This window comes from Callospermophilus lateralis, chromosome 1 (assembly GCF_048772815.1).
Source record: "Callospermophilus lateralis isolate mCalLat2 chromosome 1, mCalLat2.hap1, whole genome shotgun sequence".
NCBI lineage: Eukaryota > Metazoa > Chordata > Mammalia > Rodentia > Sciuridae > Callospermophilus > Callospermophilus lateralis.
The window spans coordinates 91,517,435-91,541,688 of NC_135305.1; the positions used below are offsets into that span (position 1 = coordinate 91,517,435).

The following is a 24,254-nucleotide window of genomic DNA, read 5'->3' on the forward strand; positions in this document are numbered from 1 at the left end:
ATGTTTTTTCTAAGTATAAAATCATGTCATCTGCAAATAGGCAGTAGAAATGGTGAGAGTGGACATCATGTCTTAGGTTCTTAGAGAATGTTATAAACATTTTGCAGTTGAGTATGACATTAGCTGTGGGCTTGTCATCCTTTCTTTTTAATTTCTTGGAAGAATTTCAGGAGAATTGGTTTTTAATTCTTTAAATTTTTCTTAGACTTTACCAGTGAAGCCATTTGGTCTAGGACTTTTTTTTGTTGAAAGGTTTTTGGTTACTGCTTTAATCTCCTTACTATAATTATAGATCTTTTTATATGTTGGGGTGGAGGTATACTTGGATTTGAACCCAGAGGAGCTTTACCACTGAGCCACATCCCCATCCCATTTTTTAATTTTTTACTTTGAGACAGTGTCTCGCAAAATTACTCAGCCTGACTTGAACTTGTGATCCTCCTTCCTCAGCCTCCCCAGCTGTTGAGATTACAAATGTGTGCCACTGCATCTGGCTAATTATAGATCTTTTACATGTTTTCTTTTTCATCATTCAGGCTTCATAGGTTATATGTTGCTGGGAATTTGTCATTTAGGTTCCCAATTAAGAAGGAATAAAAATTTGATTTTAGTCTTTAGTTTTTGTTCTTTTTTGTTTGTTTGTTTGTTTTTGGTACTGGGGGTTGAACCCACAGCACTTTATTACTGAGCTGCATTCCCTGGTCCTTTTTTTATTTTTGGTTTCGAAGTGGAGTCTTGCTAAGTTACTGAGGCTGGCTTTGAATTTGTAATCCTCCTGCCTCAGCCTCCCTAGCTACTGAAATTACAGGAATATGCCACCGCTCCTGGCTCTTTTGGATTTATTAAGACTTGTTTTAGTCATTCCTGAAAAATGTCTTGTGTGCATTTGAGAAAATTATATATTCTATTGTTGGATTCAAAGTCCATTTTTACCCATAATATAATAACTACAAAGTGTACATCATGTAACCAAAAGATTAGATCTATCCAGATCTAATGCCTATAATCCCATGGCAGGAGGATCATAAGTTTGAGGCCAGCTTTATTGAAAAGTTTTGGTTACTGCTTTAATTTTGGTTACTGTTTTAATTATGGATCTTTTTATGTGTTTTATGTGTTGGTTATTCTATTCATTATTGAAATGAGAGTATTGAAGTTTCTATTATTATAGAACTATTTCTCCCTTCAGTTCCATCACGGTTGGCTTTATGTATTTTTAAAAATATTTTTTTAAATTGTATATGGACACAATATATTTATTTATTCTTATTTGGGGCTTAGATTAGAACCCATGCCTCACGCGTGCAAATGCTCTACAACTGATCTATAACCGCAGCCTGGCTTCATGTATTTTGAAGTGCTGGTGTTTGGTTTATGTAGATTTTATGTCTTCTTGGTGAATTGATACTTTTACCAACATACAGAAAGTCCTTTGACTATCATAACAGTTTTTGACTTAAGTTTATTTTGTCTGACAGTAGTAACATGGTACCTCTTTTAGTTACTGTTTGCTTGGAATATCTAATCTCTGCTTTCAACCCATTTGAGTTCTTAAATCTAAAGTGAATCTAATAGATAATATGTAGTTGGATATCTTGTAGCAGTTTTGTCCCTCATTTCCACCAGTTCTGTGTGGGCAGTCAGTCCTCTGCTAATAGAGTGGGCATGGCTGGGCATGCTTAAGCTTAAGGATCATCTCAAGGTGAAAGCTTAAGTTTTTAGGACTTCTCTGAAGGTGAAAATCATAATTTCCAAAAGACTTTCATCACTGTTTCTTCTGGGTCTTTAGGCTGCAGACTTGTAGTAGTTTCCTTGTCATTTTCATAAATGGTTCAAGTACTACTTCTCCCACCTGAGATCCAAATTAGGCAAGATATGGATCAGCCCTTACAGAGCTAAGACTGATTAAAATGTTAAAAGAAAGGTCAGCTCTTTTCCCTTCTCTTTGAAGGGAAGGAATTCATTCTACAAGGCTTTTTGTTTTGTTTGTTTTTTTGAGACCCAGACAAACCTATGGAAGGGTTGTAACAAGAACTCAGAAAAGTGCCAAGCTCTCTTTTGCCTATAACTTTTTCTCAATTGGGCATTTTTTATTGTTCCTATAGGTCTTTCACTTTTTTAAAAAGATATTTTTTTATTTTTTAGTTGTAGTAGTTGGACACAATACCTTTATTTTATTTATTTATTTTTATGTGGTACTGAGGATGGAACCCAGGGCCTCATCCGTGCTAGGCAAGAGCTCTACTGCTGAGTCAACCCCAGCCCCTCTTTCACTATTTTTTATCACTCTTATAAGGTCAGTTCAGCCGATTTGTTTTTTTGTTTCTATGAGGAATAAGAGCTTGGAGCTTCTTTATTTGCCATTTTGATGTTTACACTTGAATGTTTTTTAATTTTACAAAAATAATAGAATATTATTAAAGGAAATTTAGAACACAGAGAAATGTAGAAAGCTTAAAACAAACAACTCCTTTTCCCCAGCACACTTCTATCATCATTTTTGAATTCTGGCTCATGAAGGAGAGATATTCTTATACTTAAACTCATTGGTATGTGGGCAGATAAATTAGAAAATATTTTTTGTGATTTTAAGTTTTATACTGAGGTGCATTGTGATTAATTTTTTTTGTATCAGCAATTTTCTACTTTTATAGCTACATTATTTCTTACTGAGGATATTCTTTTTTTAATAATAAATATTTATAATTTTCTGGATTATTTCACTGAAATAACAATATATAATCCAACTAGGATTTTTTCCATAATGATCGACTTTGGTCTTTAGGAGTACATTACTGTTAAAATTGCCAATTATAGCATTTGGATACACTACTTTCTAATAAAAATAATTTTATTTTTATTGACACATTATAATTATACTTAATAGTGGGATTTGCTATGCCATCTATGTACAATACAGTAAAAGACAAATAGGGAAAATTATAGAACAATTATAAAAGAATCCTTGAATATATAAATTTCATTTAATTAATAACAAACTGAGGACAAGATACTTATTCTAATAGTGAGTTTTTGTAATATATTTTCTAATGTTATTAACTTTTCCCATTAAGAACTACTTGCATGAAGCAAATTTGTTTATAGTATTATGTATACATTGATTAAAGTGGTTGAGTTTGACAGACTTCTCTCCTATTTCTTTTAGGTGAATCTGGACTGGGAAAATCAACATTAATCAACTCATTATTCCTCACAGATTTGTATTCTCCAGAGTATCCAGGTCCTTCCCATAGAATAAAAAAGACTGTGCAGGTATGTAGATTAGTATTATTAATTAATGATAAGCTGAAATAATGTTAACACAAGAGAGAACTCATGCTGTACCTTTCATTCACCTAGAAGTAGGATGCAAATTTGACTTTAGCCAGTGTGTAAAGTGAGAAACATGACTGTCATAAAGTTAAAAAGAAAACTTAAAAGTACAGCTAATTGAAGAAATTGTCTTGATTGGGACCTTCCAGAATTGTCCTGAGGACTCCTAGAAATAACACCATGACTCTCAGTAACCTTAGAATTGTTCTGTCTAGTATGGAAGCCCCTTGCCACATGGGACTAGGTTTAAATCAATTAAAATTAAAATTAAATTAAAAAAATGAAGTTTCTCAATTGCAACAGATATTTTAATCTGTTATGTGCTCAGTAGCCATAGGTAGCTACCATTTGGGGTGGCACATATATAGAATATTTTAACCATTGCAGAAAGTTCTGTTGGACAGTGGAAAGAAAGCATAATTTAAAGAAAGTATTTAAATAACAATATTATATGGAATTTAAAGGACCATATGATGATAATGTCATATGATAGTTGAATGGCAATAGCAATTAGGTAAGACTCCTGAGCTATGTTTGGTTTAATTTAGTGATTATCAGTGTTTAATATGTGTCTAGATCACCTGGGGATCTTGTTAAATTAGTTTCTATTCTAGAAGGTCTGAGGTAGGACTGAGTTTCTGTATTCTAACAAGATATCAGGTGATGCCAATAGTGCTGAGTGGTGGACCACACTTTGAATTAATTATTCAGCAAATCAGAGTCTAGGCTCTAGATTTTTACTTTTCAGCACTGCAGCCTCTTGTGCTTTTGAAATGAGAGTAGTCCAAATTGAAATGTTCTGCAACTATAAATTCTCCCTGGTTTTGAACACTTGTCAGATACCTCATTAATAATTTTTATATTGATTATTTGGTTCAGTGATAACATTTTGGAAACATTAGGGTCAATATATTTATTTCTCTGATTTCTTGTTTTAAAGTGGCTACTAAAAAATTAAATTTATGTGGCTCACATTGTATTTTTATTTGGTAACACTGCTTTAAACTGTTGTTTGAAAAATTTGTTGATGAACTGATTCAGTACTACACAGTACATGAGCAGAGAAGAAGGAAGTGAACAGTCTCTGAAGCAGGCTTTATTGAGGTGGTAAAACTTAGAAGTGGATTTGGAGAAGTCATGATTATTTCATTGTCCAGATGGAAAAACAGTTTTTATAAGTTGGACAGAAACTCACATATATCAAACTGCAAGATGCAGTTTAGTAATTAGATCCCTAGAGAGTAATTTTTGTGAAGTAAGATTTTTATTTTTGCCTTATTAAATTTTCTCTTAGTCTTAGTTTCCTTTTTTTTTTTTTTTTTGGTAACCTTCATGGGGCTTGATTTAAAATTACTTGCATAAATGTTCTCGCATGGCTTATTTTGGGATCAACATTGAAAATTTTAATCCTAAGCAAAAAGATGAACTTAACGTCTTAATTTTGGTATTTAAGTTCAAGATCAGCAAACTTTCTAAGTTCTTGTTATTGTTCTAACCTATGCATATTGCCAGACCTATATTAACAATAAAAGTTAACATTTAGTTATTATTTTCTGAGCACTTTAGATGTATTAATTTATTTTATTAAAAAAATTTTTAGTTGTAGATGGACACAATATTTTAATTTATTAGTTTTATGTGGTGTTGAGGATTGAACCCAGTCCCTCACATGCACAAAGCAAGCGCTCTACCATTGAGCTACAGCCCTAGCCCCCTTACTTGATCATTGAATAAAATTTTATGTAGTTGTATAATGTTATTCTCAGTTTACAAGTGAAGAAATTGAGGTACAGAGATGGTGATATGCCTGAGATCATGTAGTTGGTCAATGGCAGCGATAGAATTCAAAACCAAGCGGTCAGCTGCAGTCTATACTCTGTCAAACTGTATATAGTATGTATCTAAACCTTAGCTACTTAGTGAACTTAGTGAAATTGTATCTGAATGGATTAACCAATTCTTTTTTTTTTAAATTTAACAAACCTTACCTTTATTTAAGATTATTTCTCTGTCCAAGTTTTCTAAACTGGGCCTTATCCTGGGAATTTTATTATCTGTTTCAGAAAATTATGGTCTTTAAGACAACCAGTTCTTAATAAGTAGATTATTTTTTCTTTACTATTTCTTTCCCCTCTCGGTAATGTTTAATCTTACAAATTACCACTTATGTTTTGGTTTATTTTGGATTTTCCTTTTAAATTCTGACACAGTGACATAGTTTTCCCAACAAGGCAGTTTAGACAAAGGCAAAGGGAGTTGAAGTGAAGTCATCTCTTCATCATAGGTATATTACGCATGAAGGTAATTAAAAGAATATAGAGCCAGGCATGGTGGCGCACCTCTGTAAATCCCAGATACTAGGGAGGCTGAGTCAGGAGGATTACAAGTTCAAAGTTAGCCTCAGCAACTTAACAAGATTCTGTCTCAAAATAAAAAATTTAAAAAGGCTAGGGATGTAGCTCAGTGGTTCAGTCCTCCTTAACTCTTTTTGGTATGGAGAGTTTAATTCCCTGTATCAAAAAAACAAAAACAAAACCCATAGAAAATACCAATATAGGCCACATGACTGACCTGTGTCTAATGCTACTTAGTGAAAGATACTTAAAATAGATGGGACTTCTATGTTTTTTTAAATCTCTGTTGGTACACACATGAGGTTACATGTTGTTAAGGTTTGGGTTTGGAAGCTGGACTTAGGGGAATGTTTTGAATTCCATTTAGGTACTAATAGGAAATTTTAATAAATTGCTGGGATTTAATAAATTGTTGGGTAGAGGAGGACAATCAGTGAACTCATAAAAGCTTTGAACTTTACATGTTTTATTTTCCTTTTTTTAAAATAAAAACAATAGAAGTACATTTCAAAGCTCTTTTGATTCACCCATGCAGTAACCTTTGCTGGTATCTGAACATGTATTTATTATCTCAGTACTTCAACACATAGAAATCTAGTTTGTTGTGCACAACAAAATATTTACTCAAATAATGAAAGATTGCTTGTAATATAATCATAAGTGTGCTTATTCTATCATGGTATACATATTACCATGTATGAAATTGTCATCACTGATTCTCTATATTGTATGATTATGAATATGTTTTTCCTTTTTTTTTTTAACTCAGTTGTATAGTGAATGTTCTTTTATAATGAGAAAAATGCCTTTTAGGGAAAAAGGGGTACAAATTTTAAGCAGATTTATGAATTTTCAAATATGTAAACTTACTCATGTAACCACCACTTAAATTAAGATATAATACATTTTCTAGCATCCTAGAATGCTTTCTTGAGTTTCCTTTCAGTGTTATACCCCTCAAAATAGACATGTTGCTGACTTCTGTCTCTGTAGATTAATTTCACCTGTTTTTTGAATTGCATGTAGACACTTGTAGCTGGTTTCTTTCACCAAAGATTAGTCTGTGTTATTTATACATGCTTACTATAGTTGTAAGTTTTTTTCATTATTCTATAATATCTTTTGTAGGATTGTATCACAGCATATCTCTTGTTTCTTATTTTTATTTTATTTCATTTTAATGTTGTGGTCCAGGTGATTAAGCCCAGAGGCCCTCTCCCACTGAGCTACCCCCTCAAACCATTTATTTATTTATTTAAATTTCTGAGACAGGTGCTTGCTAAAGTGACCAGGCTGACCTGTTACTCGTGATCCTCCTGTTTTGGCCTCATAAATTTCTGGGTTTACAAGTGTGTACCACCACACATGGCTTCTCTCTTCTGTTTTAGATAGCCTGTGGGTTTTCAGGTTCTTAGTAATAGAAACATTCTTGCATATGTCTTTTGGTGAACATAGCCCTTGCATATGCATAACAATATAAAAGTGTCTCATCATGTTGATATATTTCTTTCATTGCTAATGAGATTGAACTGGTATTTTCTACTCATTAAGTTCTTTGGTTTCATTTAATTGCTATGGTTGTTTTAATATTTGATATCTTTTCCTTACTGATTCACAGGAGTTTCTTACCTAAATAGTAAGTCAATCCCTTACATTTTGGGCATTATATGTGTCTTCTCCCAGCCTAGCTACCTTTCTAGAAGATGTGACATGCTTGAAAAATATATCATCTAAACTTGGTTTGACTTCCTTTAAGAAACTTTCCAAATATATTTTCCTTTTGTGACTATATTTTTGACTTTCCCATCTTGAGGACAAAGGAGTAATGGGATTTGAGCATATCCCTGGCAAGATCTTTTAAGGCAGAGGTGTTTGTTTACCACTGTCAAATCTTCCTATTTTATAAAAAATAAGACCTCTAATACTGAGAATCAGAATGATCCTAACTAGAATCTCAGAGAAGTATCCTTTCCTGACCGAATCTTGTAGATATTCTTTATATATTAGGAACAAATTGAAGATCATCTATACTCTTCTGTTCACTTATCCAGGAAAACGCATGACATATGCTAGACTGGAATCATTCAAGAAACCTAGAAAGTAGATTATGATCATCTTTTACAGTTGACTGTCTCTTCTGTAGCCTAGTAGTCTAGTAGATAATCTGCCCTTGGAAGCCAATGAATTCTTTCAGCAGGGAAGCATGATCACCAGACACATTAAACATACAATTTTGAGTTTCAGAAGCCAGTCCTGACCTGAGGCTTTCTGGAATACTGACGTCTGTCAAAAACAAAACAAAACTAAAAACAAGGAAAAAATCCTCTCCTGCATTGTGCCCAAACAGGGAATGAAATTTTCATAAAGACCACGATTTCATATTTTTCTTTCTAAGGATTATATATTTACAAAAGACTTGTATCTTAAAGAGAAATTTGTTCACATTTATAGTCTTGGAAGACAGTCATGTATTACACTGAATGGAGGCTAATTCTAAGACTCCTTTTTATCCGTAGTTCTGTTTAACTGTTAATTATGAAGCTCTCTGAGATTGATTCTTAACTTTCTATCTTGGGCGTAAGGACACCGAGATGTGCATTTCCAGATGTGAGCTGATATCTCAAACACCAGTGTGCATCACGGTCTCCTGGAAGGCTTGTTAAAGAAGTTGCTGATTTCTTTCCACAAAGTTTACTATATAGTAGGTTGAAGGCAACCTCCCTCCATTTACATTTATTATTTTGCTACCACTGACCTGGGTATTATACTTTAAGAATTCTTGCTATGTAGTTTTCTTGGCCTACTGAAAACTGGTATTATCGTATCTCTGTGGGAAAGGAGAAGGGGGAAGTGTTTTGTCTTACTTCTTTTGGAATATTTCAAATTGGATGAAAAAGTTCCATGTTCCTTATTTGGATATATACATATATCTTTTTTTTCCTCAATAGCTGACTAAAATGAAGTTTCAGAAAAAAAAATTGGACATATGAGCTCCACATCATATTCTAATCTCTTGTATGGATCCCTGGACAAAGTTATTAAGAAACACATATGTTGTATGTGTGATAACAAATTTTATCTCACAACTTTGTTGTATTTGAAAATCATGTTAATTGAGTGAAAGAATTGTCAAGTTGACTTTCTTTGGGAAAAACTTTTATTCAAGATTAAGTCCATTTTAATTTTATCAAGAGAATTCATGGGGCTAGGAAACTGGGTTCAATTTCTAGCATCACCGAGCGAGGGGTGGGGGGGCTGTGGGGGAATTATTTTGTGAAAACTACAGTGTTAAGATTTTTTGTTTGAGTTCTTAGTTGGCAACTTTATGTTGATCTACTTTAAAATCTTTTCTTGGTCTATGAAGTCCTGTAAATCACTACTTTAGATTAAGTTGGTTCAAAATTTGTGGAAGTAAGAAAAGGTGAAAGCAGTGTATCCTAGTCTTAGAAAAGCATGTTTTATAGATGCCTTGAAAAAATTTACAGACTCCAATTAGAAAACTCTCCTACAGTTATAAGCGCAGTTTTGATTTTTTGAACCAATCAAGACATTTGAATGCTTTTATTATCAGGCTTTGTGGTTACAGTAATGATGAACAGATACAGTTCCTTAAATTCTCAATTTAAAAACTTACATAAACAATTATGATTTAGTGGGTAACCCGGATGCTACTCTCTGCTAAAGAGATGACCTGGGTATAGTAGATATTAGTGAAGTAGGAAGGGGATGGAGAAGAGGAGGCAGTGGGTTGAGAAGTGAAGATAAGTGGTAGCTATCAAGAAAAGGATGAGAGAATTATGTGTAAAGAGTTGAGAGAGTAGTGTGGTTATTTCAAAAAGACTCAAGAATAGTTATATTCAGTTTCTGAGAGATGAGAGGTTGAATATACAGGGGAAATAATTGTCAAGATGATTCAAAAATGGGAAGTTATCAGATCCCCAGTATAGACTAAGAAATTAGCTCTAAGAAAAATCAAATCTCTTTCATTGAATAGTAGAGAGGACTCAGTGCTGATTCAAACAGGTTGAGAATGCTCTATCTTTAAAAGAGGGGCAGGTATTTTGACCAGCATAGTTGACAGACATGGTAGAGAAGAGAACTTAAGGAAGACCGTTCTGGGAAATTAGAAGCATGCGACTAAGAAGCATAAAAAAGGAATATTAGATAGCAGAGAGGTAGCCGATTAAGGTTGACACTCATGAATTTTATGGTACAGAAACAGAAGGGTGAGTAGATAGACTAATCCAGATGGCAATCTGAACTGGAAAAGGAAAGAAAGGTTTTGAGAAGTGGAGATTGCTAATAGAAAATGAAAGGAGCATGGGAATTGAGGTCTCAGAGTAAGAAGAAAACAGTGAGTAGTGGTTGAGAGAATAGAGGCAGAATTAGAAACTTGGTATCAACTTTCTCTTGTATAAACTAAAATAATTCTGGGTCTTGATGAGAAAGAAGCAGTCTTTAGGTATAACTATTATACTGTAGGTCATTTCTACTTTTCTGTGGTATATTTAGAAGCATTTAAGATGATATTTATCTTTTGAGCTATTAAGTAATAGTTCTTATGTTTGAACTCTGTGGAATTCGTCAGACTTTTCAAGTCTTTTCTGAGCTTTGGTCGTAATGCCCTTTACAGAGCAAGTGTTAGTAAGAAGTGAGCTCCTGACAAAATTTTAAACTTCTCACCAAAATTTTGTGCATTTAATTAAATAATGATTTTAATTTACTCAAATAAATGGCTTATAAACATTAGCTTAAAAAAGTTTAGTGTACTTAGCAGTCTTTTGGTTATGAAATGGTAAACATTGAAAGTTTGATTTTTTTTTTCCCTCTCAGATTGAAAACTAAACAGCATTAAAAAGGAGAGAACTTTAGATTTCTGGAATCTAGGAAGCCAGAATAAACCTCTAATGGGCTTTAGTTTTATTTACTCTTCAGGGAGAAACCATTGAAAATGTCCTTGCTTCATTCCTTTGGTATTAAATTATGCATTTAATCTTAGAATTCTGAGTGATGCCATAAAATATGCTGATGTGACTGACCTGCTTAAGGAAAGTGCATGGGAAAGTGGCCATTTGGAATAGATTTGTTAAGAAAAGTTTGAAATTCCTGGACTTGAACTAATTTGTTTTCCATGGATCTCATGAGGATACTTGAAAAACCAGATGATAGGATACAGTTGGATCCTGTGAATGGCACTTGTTTACAGTTAAGTTTTTTGGATCTCTTCCATGTTACTGACTTTGTATTTGACCATGTATGGATATACAGAATTTGATAGGTGAAAGAAGAAAAGAAGATTTATAAACCCATTCTTCAAAGTACATACAATATTCATTTTTCTTATCAAGTCAATATACAATTAGATTGAACTGATTTTGTTCATTCTTTCTTTTTTTGGAATGGTGGTGGGCTGTGTTGGTGATCAACTCCATGGTCTTATGCATGCTAAGCAAGCACTCTGTCATTGACTGATCTACATTCCTAGTCCCTTTTTTTACTTTTTACTTTTTTTATTTTTTAAGTAAGAAATCTCTTAAAATTAGCCTGCTTCAGTGGCATACACCTGTAATGCCAGCCTCAGATATAGGACTTAGCAAGACCCTATCTCAAAATGAAAAGGGCTAGAGAGATAGTTCAGTGATAAAGCACCCCTGAGTTCAATCTGCAGTACCACCGAAAGAGGAAAAAAAATTAAAATTTAAGCTGTTGTATTAAGGTGTGTAATATGTAGATAGCATTTGGGTTCTGTTTATTAATAAGGAAAACAAATGATTTCAAGTTAAACTGAGAGAATATTCATGTGGAATAAATATTTTTTAAATCAAGTAAAAGGACAATCTGATTATTTAATATGTTTTTGCTTAGTGACAGTTATTAATAAATGACCTGTCTTTATGAAGGATCTGGAAAATAATCCAATAATAATAATATTTTAAAATGTAGACTTGACCAGGTTGTCCTTTGACTAGAGGACCACTAGATAAATAAAATGTGGACTTCCTAAGCCAGAAGAGAGAGCATAATTTAAAAATTTGTTTTAATACTTATGAATATTATAACTTATATATTGATGTTTGCCTTTTAAATCTGCAGATAAATTAATACTTAATATTCAGATTACCAGTTTGTTAGATTAATATGCTTATATTTGGGATGCTCAAAATTTTTACTGATAGCTTATGCCAAGATCAAAGCAGTTTGAAAAATCATTGATCTAAAAGATAAGACCTTGGCTTCTTAATTGTCTAAAAGATAGGAAGATCCTCCAGAGACATGCATGTCTAAATCTTATAGATCGTTTTCTTTTCAAGATTTAACAAGTTTTTTCTTAAAAAACTAGTGACTACCAATAAACTTCTTTTATTGGTAGTCACTAGCCACATGTGACTATTTAAATTTGAATTAAATTCAAATAATATAAAAATAAACATTTAGCTGTTCAGTTGCACTAGTCACCATTTTATGGGCTGAGTAGCTACATTACCAGGTGGTTACAATATTGGACAGAGTGGATACAGAATAATTCCACTATCTAGGTATTATTTTCTTAGTACTATTGGGTATAGTTGCTGCAGTGTTCTTGCTCAGCAATCTTAATCTGAGCTTCTTAGTCTCTTTGTATGCAAGAACAGGTATCTAAAAATGCAACGGGGAAAATAGAGTTCTCATTTCCATATTCTCTAACAGTATGCCAAACTTTTTCTACACTTTCTTTTCAAATCCTTTTAGTCAACATATATATGAAGTTGCTTTTTTCTTGGTCATGATCACATTTTATCCTTTAATTGGGTAGAAAACAAATTGTGCCAAGAACCATTGTTGTATAAGTTTAAAACCTTTAATCAGACAGAACATATGTGAAGACTGGAAAGATAACTGAAGATTTTAATTAGTGAAGTTTCAGTCTTATGAGAATACATTTTCATTACCTGGGCCTTTATTGTTTGTGTTATTCAGAATATGGAGCATATAAGTTGACTGAAAAATATTTAGGGATGGCAATAAGTTTGCTTGAGTAATTAGTTTGGATAAAACTATATGGAGACTAGTCCAGGAACTTGATTATTATAAATGCTAGATGAGATATGCTTATATAATTAATCACATTTGAACTCAATAAATTACCAAATTATTCAAACAAATTATTTATTTATGTTGTTTGTATATTTGGGTCACATAGTATATAGCTCTAGTGGTTATTACTACTTCATTAGTTCCTCTTTCCTTCTTTATGTCAAGTATGAACCATAAACTCAGTATGAGTTACCAAGAGAATGGTATATTATATACATACATGCTTTTCTTTCAAGTATTGAGGATTCTAATGGCTGCAATAATTGATTCTAAAGAAAATTGTGGGAGAAAATAGATTTAATTTGTAAATAATTGCCAAATTGGTTTAGAAAAATTTGATTGTCACTGTTTATATCCCTTGTAGGAAATACCTGGTAATGCATGATACTAACATCTGCACCAAATGACTCTTACAGGTGGAACAATCCAAAGTTTTAATCAAAGAAGGTGGTGTCCAGTTGCTGCTCACAATAGTTGATACCCCAGGATTTGGAGATGCAGTGGATAATAGTAATTGGTAAGAAGTGTTTGTCCTCATTGCTTTCTTAGGCTTTTGAGATATCAGCATGGTTAGACTTCTTTTGCCTTACCACTTGTGTTAGCAAAGAGCATTGAACTTTAAGTGATGTGACTTGAGTTCATATGTCAACCTTGCCACTTATTTGAAAATATTGTTTCCTGTATAATGGAGTTAATACCTGTCATATAATTATTTTTAACACAAATCTTAAGCAACAAAGGGAAGAATTTTCATCATTTTAATAAATGTGTAATAAATAAGAATTCTCATTATTGTAGTAAATGTCAACCTTTCCCTTTACTATAATTTATAATTGTTTAAGTTATTTTCTAAATAATTAGCTAAATTAGCCAATTTTTAGACCTTCAGTTTTAAGTAAATTAACTTATGAAATTCTAGTTTTAAGTAGTTATCGTAGTTTTTTTTTTTTTTTTTTTTTTTTAAACCTCTAATTAAACCCAGGGGCACTTAATCACTGAGCCACATCCCCAGCCCCTTTTTATATTTTATTTAAAGACAGGGTCTTAACTGAGTTGCTCAGGGCCTCACTAAATTGCTGAGGCTGGCTTTGAACTTGCTATTCTCCTGCCTCAGCCTCCTGAGTCTCTGGGATTACAGGCATGTGCCGCTGTACCTGTCTCTCTTAGTATTTTATATACAGAATTTTTTTTTTTTTTTTTTTTTAGTTCCACATTGTTTTTGAGGTGATTTTCTCTCTTAAAACACACAAATAAGTTTATCCTAATGTTTTAATATTAAAGTAATCTCCATTTTTAAATCATATATAATTGTTTTCATATTGGAAAGTATCTTAGCATTTTTGTAGTTATCTATCCAAGTAATTTGTTCATAATTAACTAGGTCTTCACACTTACTGCATTTTAAATCTTTTGAAATAATGAACAAGTTTTATTCAACATAATTTTTACCTGTTGCTGAATAGAAGTAGAATAGTTTGAGATCCTTCTATTAGTACATTGGTTTTTACCTAATTAAAAATATTGATTATTATCTTATGGTTATCAGTTTTTCATTCATTTATAAGATTGCAACTTAATTGTGTTGTTTATCTGCATTCCACAGTTGGCAGCCTGTTATTGACTACATTGATAGTAAATTTGAGGATTACCTAAATGCAGAATCTCGAGTGAACAGACGTCAGATGCCTGATAACAGAGTGCAGTGTTGTTTATACTTCGTTGCTCCTTCAGGACATGGGTTAGTACCTTGATTGTACTGATGCATTTGTTGTTGTTTAGTATTTCTCATCTTTATGTTCATATTTTAGAATCCTTATTCTAGGAAGCACATATACCTAAACTAGGCAATGATAAAGGACCAAATTCCATGCAGAAATGACTTACAGCAAACTTTTTAAAGTTCTAAGTAAACTAACAAGTGATTTTATCCCTTAGTTCCTCTTGTGTAAGTATTGTACCTGCTTCATGGAAAGTAGCAGGGTTTTCATCATGGTTTGAGGTCTCAACATGACTAATTCAGTGTTTGTTTTGACCATACTTTGTCACTAACTAAACTACCAAATAAGCAGGAGTAGCAATAACAATTGTCTTTCGACTTATGCTAAGAAATTTTAAATAATTTTGCCATTTCTTCAGTAAGTCCATTTGGCTTCTGTTTCACCTTAGCTACCAAAGTCACATTATTTCCATTTCATACCCATTAGTACTAACCTTCTTTTTATTAGGAGTTAGGACCATGTGTCTAGATGTACATCTGATTTGATTATTCTGTTTGTTAGTAGTTAGCTGTAAACTCCTCACCCCTTTTATCCCCTTGGTACTCTTCTGTCAAAAGTAGATGTATGTGTTATTATCAACTGCAGATGCTTTTAATTACTCTTCTTCAATCTTTTTGTTTGAGTCAGTAACTCAGGGTAATTCAGTCACTTAATGATAACTCCACCTCTTCATCAAAAAGAACTAGATTATTATGTAGTATAACATTTTCCTTTGATACTCAAATTGCAGTAATGTAAAGCAATTTCCTTATAAGCCATGTTGAAATAATGAACATGGTTTTTGGTTTCTCTCTCCATCTTTTCCGTAGTCTGATGTCCATTTTCTCTATTGGTAGAGCAGGGAACAGTCAACATTTTTGCACTAGCAGATTAGAGAGGTGATATTTGAATATTCTACATTGTTCTCAGAAATTTATAAATTTATATCATTTAAATGACTCATCTAGTTAAAAGGCTCAAAAAAGGTAATCTTAAAAAATGGAACACTATATGAAGTTTTTTATAAGTACCTAGGCAGCTACTTCTTGAATTTAATTTTTTAAAATATTTCTTTCAAGTTGTAGATGGACACACAATATCTTTGTTTATTAATTTAGTTTTTTATGTGGTGCTGAGGCTCGAACTCAGTGCTTCACACATGCGAGGCAAGCATTTTCCTACTGAGCTACAGCTACAGCCCCTTAATTTTTTTTTTTAATCAACCTAGTTTAATTTGTTAGGACTTAATCCTGGAAGTCAGCTGAGTGAAATTTTAACCTGCAGTTAAGTTAATAGAAATTAGTGAGCTCATAACCAGTTTTATTATTTTAGATCTTTTGGACACTCTCCAAGCGTTAGTATTTCTCATGAAATTACATTCCTCCCATCCCCCCTGGGGAAATTTATTTCTTAAAATTGCATGGGAAATATGAAGGTTCCCCCAATGCCTTATTTTTTTTTTTTTTTTTTTAAGAAAAAGTTTTATAATTGAAATGATATGTAGAGGCTTTGAGCTGTTTTTTGTTTGTCACAGGAATGGGAGTTCAAAATATGCTTTTGAACAGTTAGCTTAATTATTTTTAGAAATGGATCAAAGTTTTGCCCATTATGTGATACCATAAACTAAGTAAAAGAATATGACACTGAATTTTATGTAGAGTTCTAAATCCTCTGCTCACTCAAGACTGAAAATCCATGCAGTTTAGTAAATGAATCAAGGCTTTTTTATCTTGTTTGAGTAGTTCCTAGATTTATTTTTTAGAAGGACTCCTCTTTTGAAGAAGAAATAAATTGGTCTAGTAACGTATTGATTTTATTGTCTTCTACCTCATTCTACCAAGTGGATAAGGATATAGGCGTAACTTATTATTTCAGTTATTATTGTTTCATTTTTTTTACTCACTGTTAGGTAGCTGCTGTTAAAATCAAAACCAACTCAGCACTTCAATTTTAAAATGGTGTCTCATTCTTTTAATACTGACCACCACTATTTAAAAAAAGTAAATATAATTCAGTGAGCTTTATACAGAACTTTTTTCTTCCTGAGAAACATTCTGTACTTTATTTTGTGTGTGTGTGTGTGGGGGGGGTATTTATCATTTCCCCTGTGGTCAGTGATTTTGCTATAAATAGGCTTTGAGATTAAATAATCTTTTCTCTCTAATGGGGGTTTATTTTTTTAAATTTTCACAAAGGACTTTCTGTTAGTTAAAAACAAGATTTAAAAACTAAATTTGTTAATGAACAGATAAACCTGTTCAAAACTAAAGGGACAGGGGAAAAATTTCAATCAGTATGAATATAGTCAACATTGAATGAAACGTTTTCTGCTGTTGTCATTTTGTAAGCATGTGAAATTTGTATACTAATTTAAGAAGAGTTTTATTGAGACTTTTATAAGGTTTTACCTTTTATCTTAAAGGAAAAACTGATTTAAATGTTCATTGGCCCTTGTTTTATACTTAGAAAATTGACTTCCCTGATTCCCTGTCATGATTATTTTTAAATACCTTTCTCTTTAAAAGTTGGGATATTATAAATAAATACTCAGTTTAAAGTAACAATTAAAACAGAACTCTCAAGGGATAATTTTGCATGTTCATTTGCAGTATATTATTCATAATAGCTAAAACATGGAAGAAACCCAAGTATCCATTGACAGATGAATAGATAAGCAAAATCAAGTATAGCCACATGTTGAACGTTATTCTGCCTTAAAAGGAAGAACACATAGATTTATGGTGCAGTATGGATGAACCTTAAGAACATTACATTAAGTGAAGTAAGCCAGTGCTGTGTCTGGATTCGTTCCCTCCAAAACTCATGTGAATGATTCCCCTCATGAATAAATTACCAGTGTAATAGAAAGCCCTTTGAAAACTGAATTGCCCCCTCTAGTATTCTGCCACATAAGGAACAGTACTCCTTTTATATGGAGGATGCAGCATTCAAACCATCTTAGAAGGGGAGAGCGGGCCTTTACTAGACACACCTGCCACTACCTTGACTTGGGATTCCCAGACTGCAGAACTGTGAAAGAACACATTTCTTTCTTTCTTTTTTTTTTTTTTTTTTTAAATAAATTACACAGTCTCAGGTATTTTATTATAGTAGCATAAAATGGACTAAGACAGCCAGTCATAAAAAGACAAATACTGTATGATTCCATTGAAATGAAGTACTTACAGTAGTCAAAATCATAGACACAGAAGTAGAATGGTAGTTACCAGGTGCTAGGTAGAGGGAGAAGGGAATCGTTTAATTTGGTATAGAATTCCAACTTTACAACATGAAGAGTTCTTGAGGTAGATGATCAGACAACATTGTGAAATATCACTAAACTGCTCAGTTAATTTTATGTTATCTGTAAAACTTAAATAATTTTATTTTATCTGTATTTTAAAATATATTAATCATTATCTGGTTTTAAATATAAAATCTAGTTAACTTGTATTTTGACTTTAATGTTTTATATTAAATGCTCTTAGGATTTAATAAAAAAATTAACTGAATTCTGCCTTTAACACTGGTTTATATAAGCCTATCTATATAACTTAATAAAGCAGAGGTAATTTAAACTTTTCATGGGTGTAAATTGGAAACTGTACCATATGTATTTAGAAATCTGAGATTGAATAGGCCATGACTTTATATTTAATTATATATGTAATGATTGATGACAATAAGCAAATTTTAATTTTTTCGAAAAGATGGATAGGTTTTTTTTTCCTGTTAGTATTAGTGAGGTAAATACACTGTTATACATAGTGTAGTGTTATTTCAGCTATATTCTTTCCCATGGTATTTCCTATTCTCTGAATGCCAGTAACGAATTCCAAGGAACTCAGGATAGAGAGATTTGCAATAGGAGGCAACCATCTTAAATTTTCATATTTGTATCATCTTTTCTCTTTACCTCTGTTTTTATGCTGGTCAGCCTCACTACCACAATGAGGTATAATAGTTTTTGTTAGTATAAAGGAATATTGTATTACTCTCTGGACTCTAATCTTCCCAATTTCAACTATTTATTTATTTAAAAATAGTATCAATATAATTATTAAGTCAGTATTAGTCAATAGAATAACAGACCTTTATTCCAGTTTCTCTTATTGCTTTATAAAAATTAAGGAATATTACTTTAGAATGGTATTGCTATACAAAAATATTTCTTATTATCTTTACTTCTTTGGAACATTAATATTTAGTCCTAAGTAGGATGTAGGTGTAACATTTAGTCCTAAGTAGGATGTAGGTTTAAGGACTTTCTTTGGTTTTCACTTATAGTTCCTAAATGACATAGAGAAAATTATAGTAATTTACTTTTTTTGTTCATAAATATTTGGGCACCTTCACAAGTGTCCAACATTGTGCTAAATGCTAAGGATACAGATGAATGAGATAAAACCTTCACTTGAGAAGATCTTTTAGTGAGAAGATGGGCAAAATGAATACATATTCAGGAATTAATATGCAGTTCATTGAGTGTTTACCATTTAGAAAATGCGTAGTCGTAGATTAAAGAGGATTCCCAGAGGAAATTGGCCAGATTCAAAATGAAAAGTAGGAATTAAACCAAATAGGAGGAAGATGGGATTGAAGGATGTTTCAGGTAAAGGTGGTAACTTGTGGCCAACAGTTGAGTTATGGTACTTACAAGAAATTGTGAGAAATTAATAAAGGATTTCACATTGGAAGTGGGAGATGGCAAAAGACAGGCCAAGAATGCTGAGAAATAAGGCCAGATGGAGGATCTTTGTCTTTACTAGCCCTGTAAGCCACATAACCTAAGGAATGTGTCCTTCAGTAAGGCTTTTAATCAAATAATCAAATAATGATTTAAATCAGATTTGGATGACTGCAGTGTAGATGGTTTATAGGGAAACAAAAAAGCTCATGTGGCTCTTCATTCCAGAGGTTTTGGTGGCCTGAACTAAAGTAATGGAAATGGAGGTGTGTGTACCTGTGCATACATATTTGAATGTTTTCTCCTTTAGCAGATCTTGGTGAATCTTCAAAAGTGAGAATTAGAAGAGAGAGCAATTCTAGATTTCAGGCTTGAGTAATTGGTTAAATTCACTGAGCTGGGAAGCATACAAGAGGAGGAAATACTGAGACTCAGGTTGTTTTAGTTTTTGCATTGCTGTGAAGAATATACCTGACAGAAACAATGTAGAAAGGGACAGATTTATTTTGGTTCACAGTTTCACAGGTTCAATCCATGATAGCCAACCCCATAGCTCTGGGTCCAAGGTGAGGCAGAACATCATGGTAGAAGGGTGGGGTAGAATAAAGCAGCTCAGAACGTTACAGCCAGGAAGGAAAGAGAGATCTCCACTTACTAGGAACAAAATATAAACCCCAGGGTCATGCTCCAGTGACTTACTTCTTCCAACCACAACCTACCTACCAACAGTTATTGTCTATTTAATCCCTATCAGTGGATGATGAATCTACTGATTAGATCATGACTCTTACAATCTAATTATTTCACCCCTGAACATTCTTGCATTTTTTCACGTGAACTTTTGGGGGATACCTCATCCCACAACATCCAACTCTCACAATCTAATTATTTCATCTCTGAACATTCTTGCACTGTCTCTCATACATGAGATTTTGGAGGACACCTCATCTAAACCATAACATAAAGCTTTTGATTTGAAGGAGCCCATGAGATGTCTCAGTTTAACCATTGGGTAAGCAAATCTGGTTTTAAGTGAGATCTAGATTGTGTAAAAAGATTTGGGAGTTAAAGGTCTGTAGAGGATAATCAAAATCTATTGAATGATGATAATCATACAGAATATAGAATTTTTAAAAAAGGGCCAGGTAGAGAATTCTAAGGAATGTACTTCTTTAAAGGACCAGCCTTACACAGAGGATCCTATAAAATACCTTAAAGGATCGTAGAAGAGCTTATGAGGGGGTGATGACAGATATACACAATGGGCAATTTGTGATGGTAAGCATCCATATGGAAAGATTTGTGACTTGAAAAATACAATGGCAAAGTGATGGCAGCAGCCAGATTGTAATGGACAGAAGGAATTTTGAAAGTTCTCTTAAGTATCTTGTCTGAGAAGATTGTGAAATTTAATAAATAGCTGATTCTAAGAAATTCTACTAGGAGCCTTTCTGGTTTTTTTAATTCTTTATTAGGGCCAAAACCCTATGAACTGGGTGTTCAAGGGCAGGAATCAAAAAGCCTTCTTAGTCACTCCAGTGTTTCTTGATTGAAGTCCTGTTCTACCTAACTGTTGGCTGGCCTAATACCTCATCAGAGAGTGTTTCTGATAAGTAAGTCAAGCAGTTAATTGTATTTACTGGTCATTGGGAATGTGAAGAATCTGTTTCCCCAAATTGGTCAGTTCAGTCATATTAAATACTATGTATTTCAGACTTAAACCACTGGACATTGAGTTTATGAAGCGTTTGCATGAAAAAGTGAATATCATCCCACTTATTGCCAAAGCAGACACACTCACACCAGAGGAATGCCAACAGTTTAAAAAACAGGTGAGCAAAATAAGTTAACTCCTGGGTTTCTCCCATTATTCATGTAATTTGCAGTTTTTACCATTTTTCACATAATTTGTTGCAATACATTTCTCTTTCGAATTTACAGTATTGTCAAATTGTATTAAAAATAACTCCTGAAAATAATCTTCTGCCTTAGTTTTCTTCTCACATTTTTATCCATTATCATAATAACCTGATGCTTTATCAGTTTTAAAATAAGACTATTTTAAATAACTTCCATCACCACCCCTCCTCACACCTTATAGAATTATTTTAGAATGAATTGCCACAGCTAGGATTGCTCATTGAAAGTATCTGGTTATTTTTATAGCCCTTTAACCCTGCCTCTGCATTTTGTATAATGTTTTCCCAATAAAACAAACCAAATTTCTATAATGAGTACATTTGTTTCACTTAATCTTACCAGCTTTTAATTTTACTTTTCAGAAAGACTGAACATTTTTTAAAGCAGATTTGTTCATTTTAAAATTTCTTTCATGAACTTCATGTTCAAAACCTTTGTACTTTTTGAAGAATAATATTAGGTATTGCCTGTATGTATTTATTATAGATTCTTTTTATTTTGGATATTTAGTTTTCTCTCTTCCTCTCCCCACCTTCCTTGCTTCCTTGCCTTGCATGCATTTCTCTCTCTCTCTCTCTCTCTCTCTCTCTCCCTCTTTTTCTCCCTCCCTCCCTACCTTCTTACTTATCTCTCCCCCTCTCCCCCATCCTCTCTCGAACCCAGAGGCATTTAACCACTGAGCCACATCCACAGCCACCAACCCCAACCTTTTTAATTATTTTGAGTCAGGGTCTCACACAGTTGCTTAGGGCTTTGCTAACTTGCTGAGGCTGGCTTTGAACTTGCAATCCTCTTGCCTCAGCTTCCTGAGCCATTGGTGTACGCCACCATGCTCTGCTTGTTTTCTCTCATTTTTTACTGTGTATTTTCTTTTTTCTCTTTTGCTCTTTATATTTTAATTTTTATTGCATTTTATGGAAGACATGTTTTCCCCATGTATTAGAGATATATATGTTCCATAGTTTAAGCTTTTATCTAAGCTCGATACCCAGTTTTATCACTAATATTGAGTTAAATAATGACACATTTTCTTCATTATCTTGTCTTAATTTATTGTACATTTTATGAAATGTAGGGTCAATTTGTGGAATTCTCTCCCATTCTTGTAGTTTCTGTTTTAGGCCTGTGTTGTATTTTTTTAAAACCACAGAAACTTTGTATTATATCTAAAAAATAAATTTTGAGTTATTATCTCTTACTGTTGTTATAGTTCTCTTTATAAAAAAAATACATTTCTTCACTTTTCAATATGAATTTTAGATTACCTTGAAAGTTTTTACAAAAAGAAAAACCCATTGAAATATGCTTTCAAGTTGTGTTAAATTCATGTAAATTTTGAGAATATTTTGTATATTGTTTTTACTAGACATATTTCCATCAGGAATATGTTTTTTTTGTTTGTTTGTTTTCCATCATTCCTGTTTTTGTCTTATACTGTGGTGTAAATTTCAAATACTAATCATGTAATACATTTCTCCCTTTATCTTGCATTATATCTCTATTGGGATTTGTACCGAGAACTTAGAGATAAAAAAGACAAAGAAGTAATGATCTCTACTTCCAAATTAGTCACATTCTAGTAGTTGCACAGTTCCCTTTTTCTTTTTTTCCTGTTTTTCTTTTGGTAATTAAAGCAAGACCACATACATGCTTTCCCACTGAGTTATACTTCTAACCCTAGTGGTTTTTGTTATTTTTTTTTTCTTTTTCTTCTTTTTTTTTTGGGGGGGGGGGTATGTTTAGAGTAATGATTTCTATCCAGGAGTCTCTATCAAAATCATCTAGAGAACTTTTTCAAAATTAGTTGTTGGAGCTTATCCCGACCAGTTATTACTGGCTTTAGTATTTATTTTGAAAATGCTCTCTCAGTTCATTTTAATATACAACCTGTACTCAAGAACCATTACTCTTAGAGCTTGATACTACGACTTCTTTTTGTGTGCTAGTCATTTATTTGTCATCTCATCAATTTTTTCTACTCTTTTTTTCTATGTGGGACATGTACCAGTTGTGAAAGATATGTGGTCCTGTTTTTTCCCCCCAGGGGCAATTTTTACTTTTTTTTTGTTTCTATCTAGTATAGTAACCGTGTAACTTACTTTGTTCACTGTCTGTGTTATTGAGAATACCTTCCTTGAGAATAGCACCAAATGTAAGCAAGGAGGTGAGTTCTAGGTACATTACCTATTTATTTGTTGCAAATTCAAATACGGTAAGTAGTTGAAAATTTTTAGATGTCTGTATTCCATTTTGAATTTGGAGTCAAGTTGTCTTCTTTGATCTTTTCATTCTTGTTAACTCTTGAGCTTCTTAATTTCTAGGGCATGTTTTCATCCTGTGGGTTGTCCAGTCTTGCATGTGTTGCTTTTTGATTTGTGTTATACACTGTACATACAAGGATATTTACCTATCAGAGTGTAATTTTTCTCTTGGAAACAATGTTATATTTAGTTTCACTCATTCTGGCCACATAGTATAAAATTTTTAGGTGAGTTTTAGTCTGCTGAATAAGATAGTTGGTGAGTTATATCTAGAATAAGAATCTCAGTTATTGTAAATAAATGACCTAAAGCCATTATGGTAGAAACCAACTGGTGAAATCCCTTTCTGGTTTTTATAGTTTTGGAACTCTTGGTTTTATAACCAAATGACTTTTACATTTTTAAAAACTTTTATTAAATTTTATTATTTTTTTAGTTGTGGATATTTTTATGTGGTGTTGAGGATCAAACCCAGTGCCTCATATGTGGAAAGCAAGCACTCTACCATTGAGCCCCAGCCCATGACTTTAACATTTTAAGAAAAAATTTTTTTAGTTGTAGTTGGATACAGTATCTTTATTTATTTATTTTTATGTTGTGCTGAGGATTGAACCCAGTGCTTTGCACATGCTAGGCAAATGCTCTCCCACTTAGCCACAACCCTAGCCCCAACTTTAACATTTTTGAAGCAATTGAATTTTGGGTTTTATTTGTCAACATAATAGTTGTCTAAAAAGTAGAACTTGGGAAGCTGAAGCAGGAGAATCGCTAGATCAAGGCCAGCCTCAGCAACTGGTGAGACCCTGACTCAAAAACTAAAAAGGTCTGAGGATATGGCTCAGTGGTAAGGTGCCTCTGTGTTCAGTCC

General features: G+C 32.8%; 1 protein-coding gene across 1 annotated transcript in view; it reads left to right on the forward strand.

Moving 5' to 3' along the window:
- The window catches only part of Septin7 (septin 7), a 61,806-nt gene that overhangs the window by 17,323 nt on the left and 20,229 nt on the right, over window positions 1-24,254 (forward strand). The window contains exons 3-6 of the mRNA XM_076836191.2: window positions 3,167-3,273; window positions 13,178-13,278; window positions 14,365-14,499; window positions 20,920-21,037. Of these exons, the coding sequence (XP_076692306.1) occupies window positions 3,167-3,273; window positions 13,178-13,278; window positions 14,365-14,499; window positions 20,920-21,037 (461 nt within the window). The remainder of the gene's footprint in view (window positions 1-3,166; window positions 3,274-13,177; window positions 13,279-14,364; window positions 14,500-20,919; window positions 21,038-24,254) is intronic.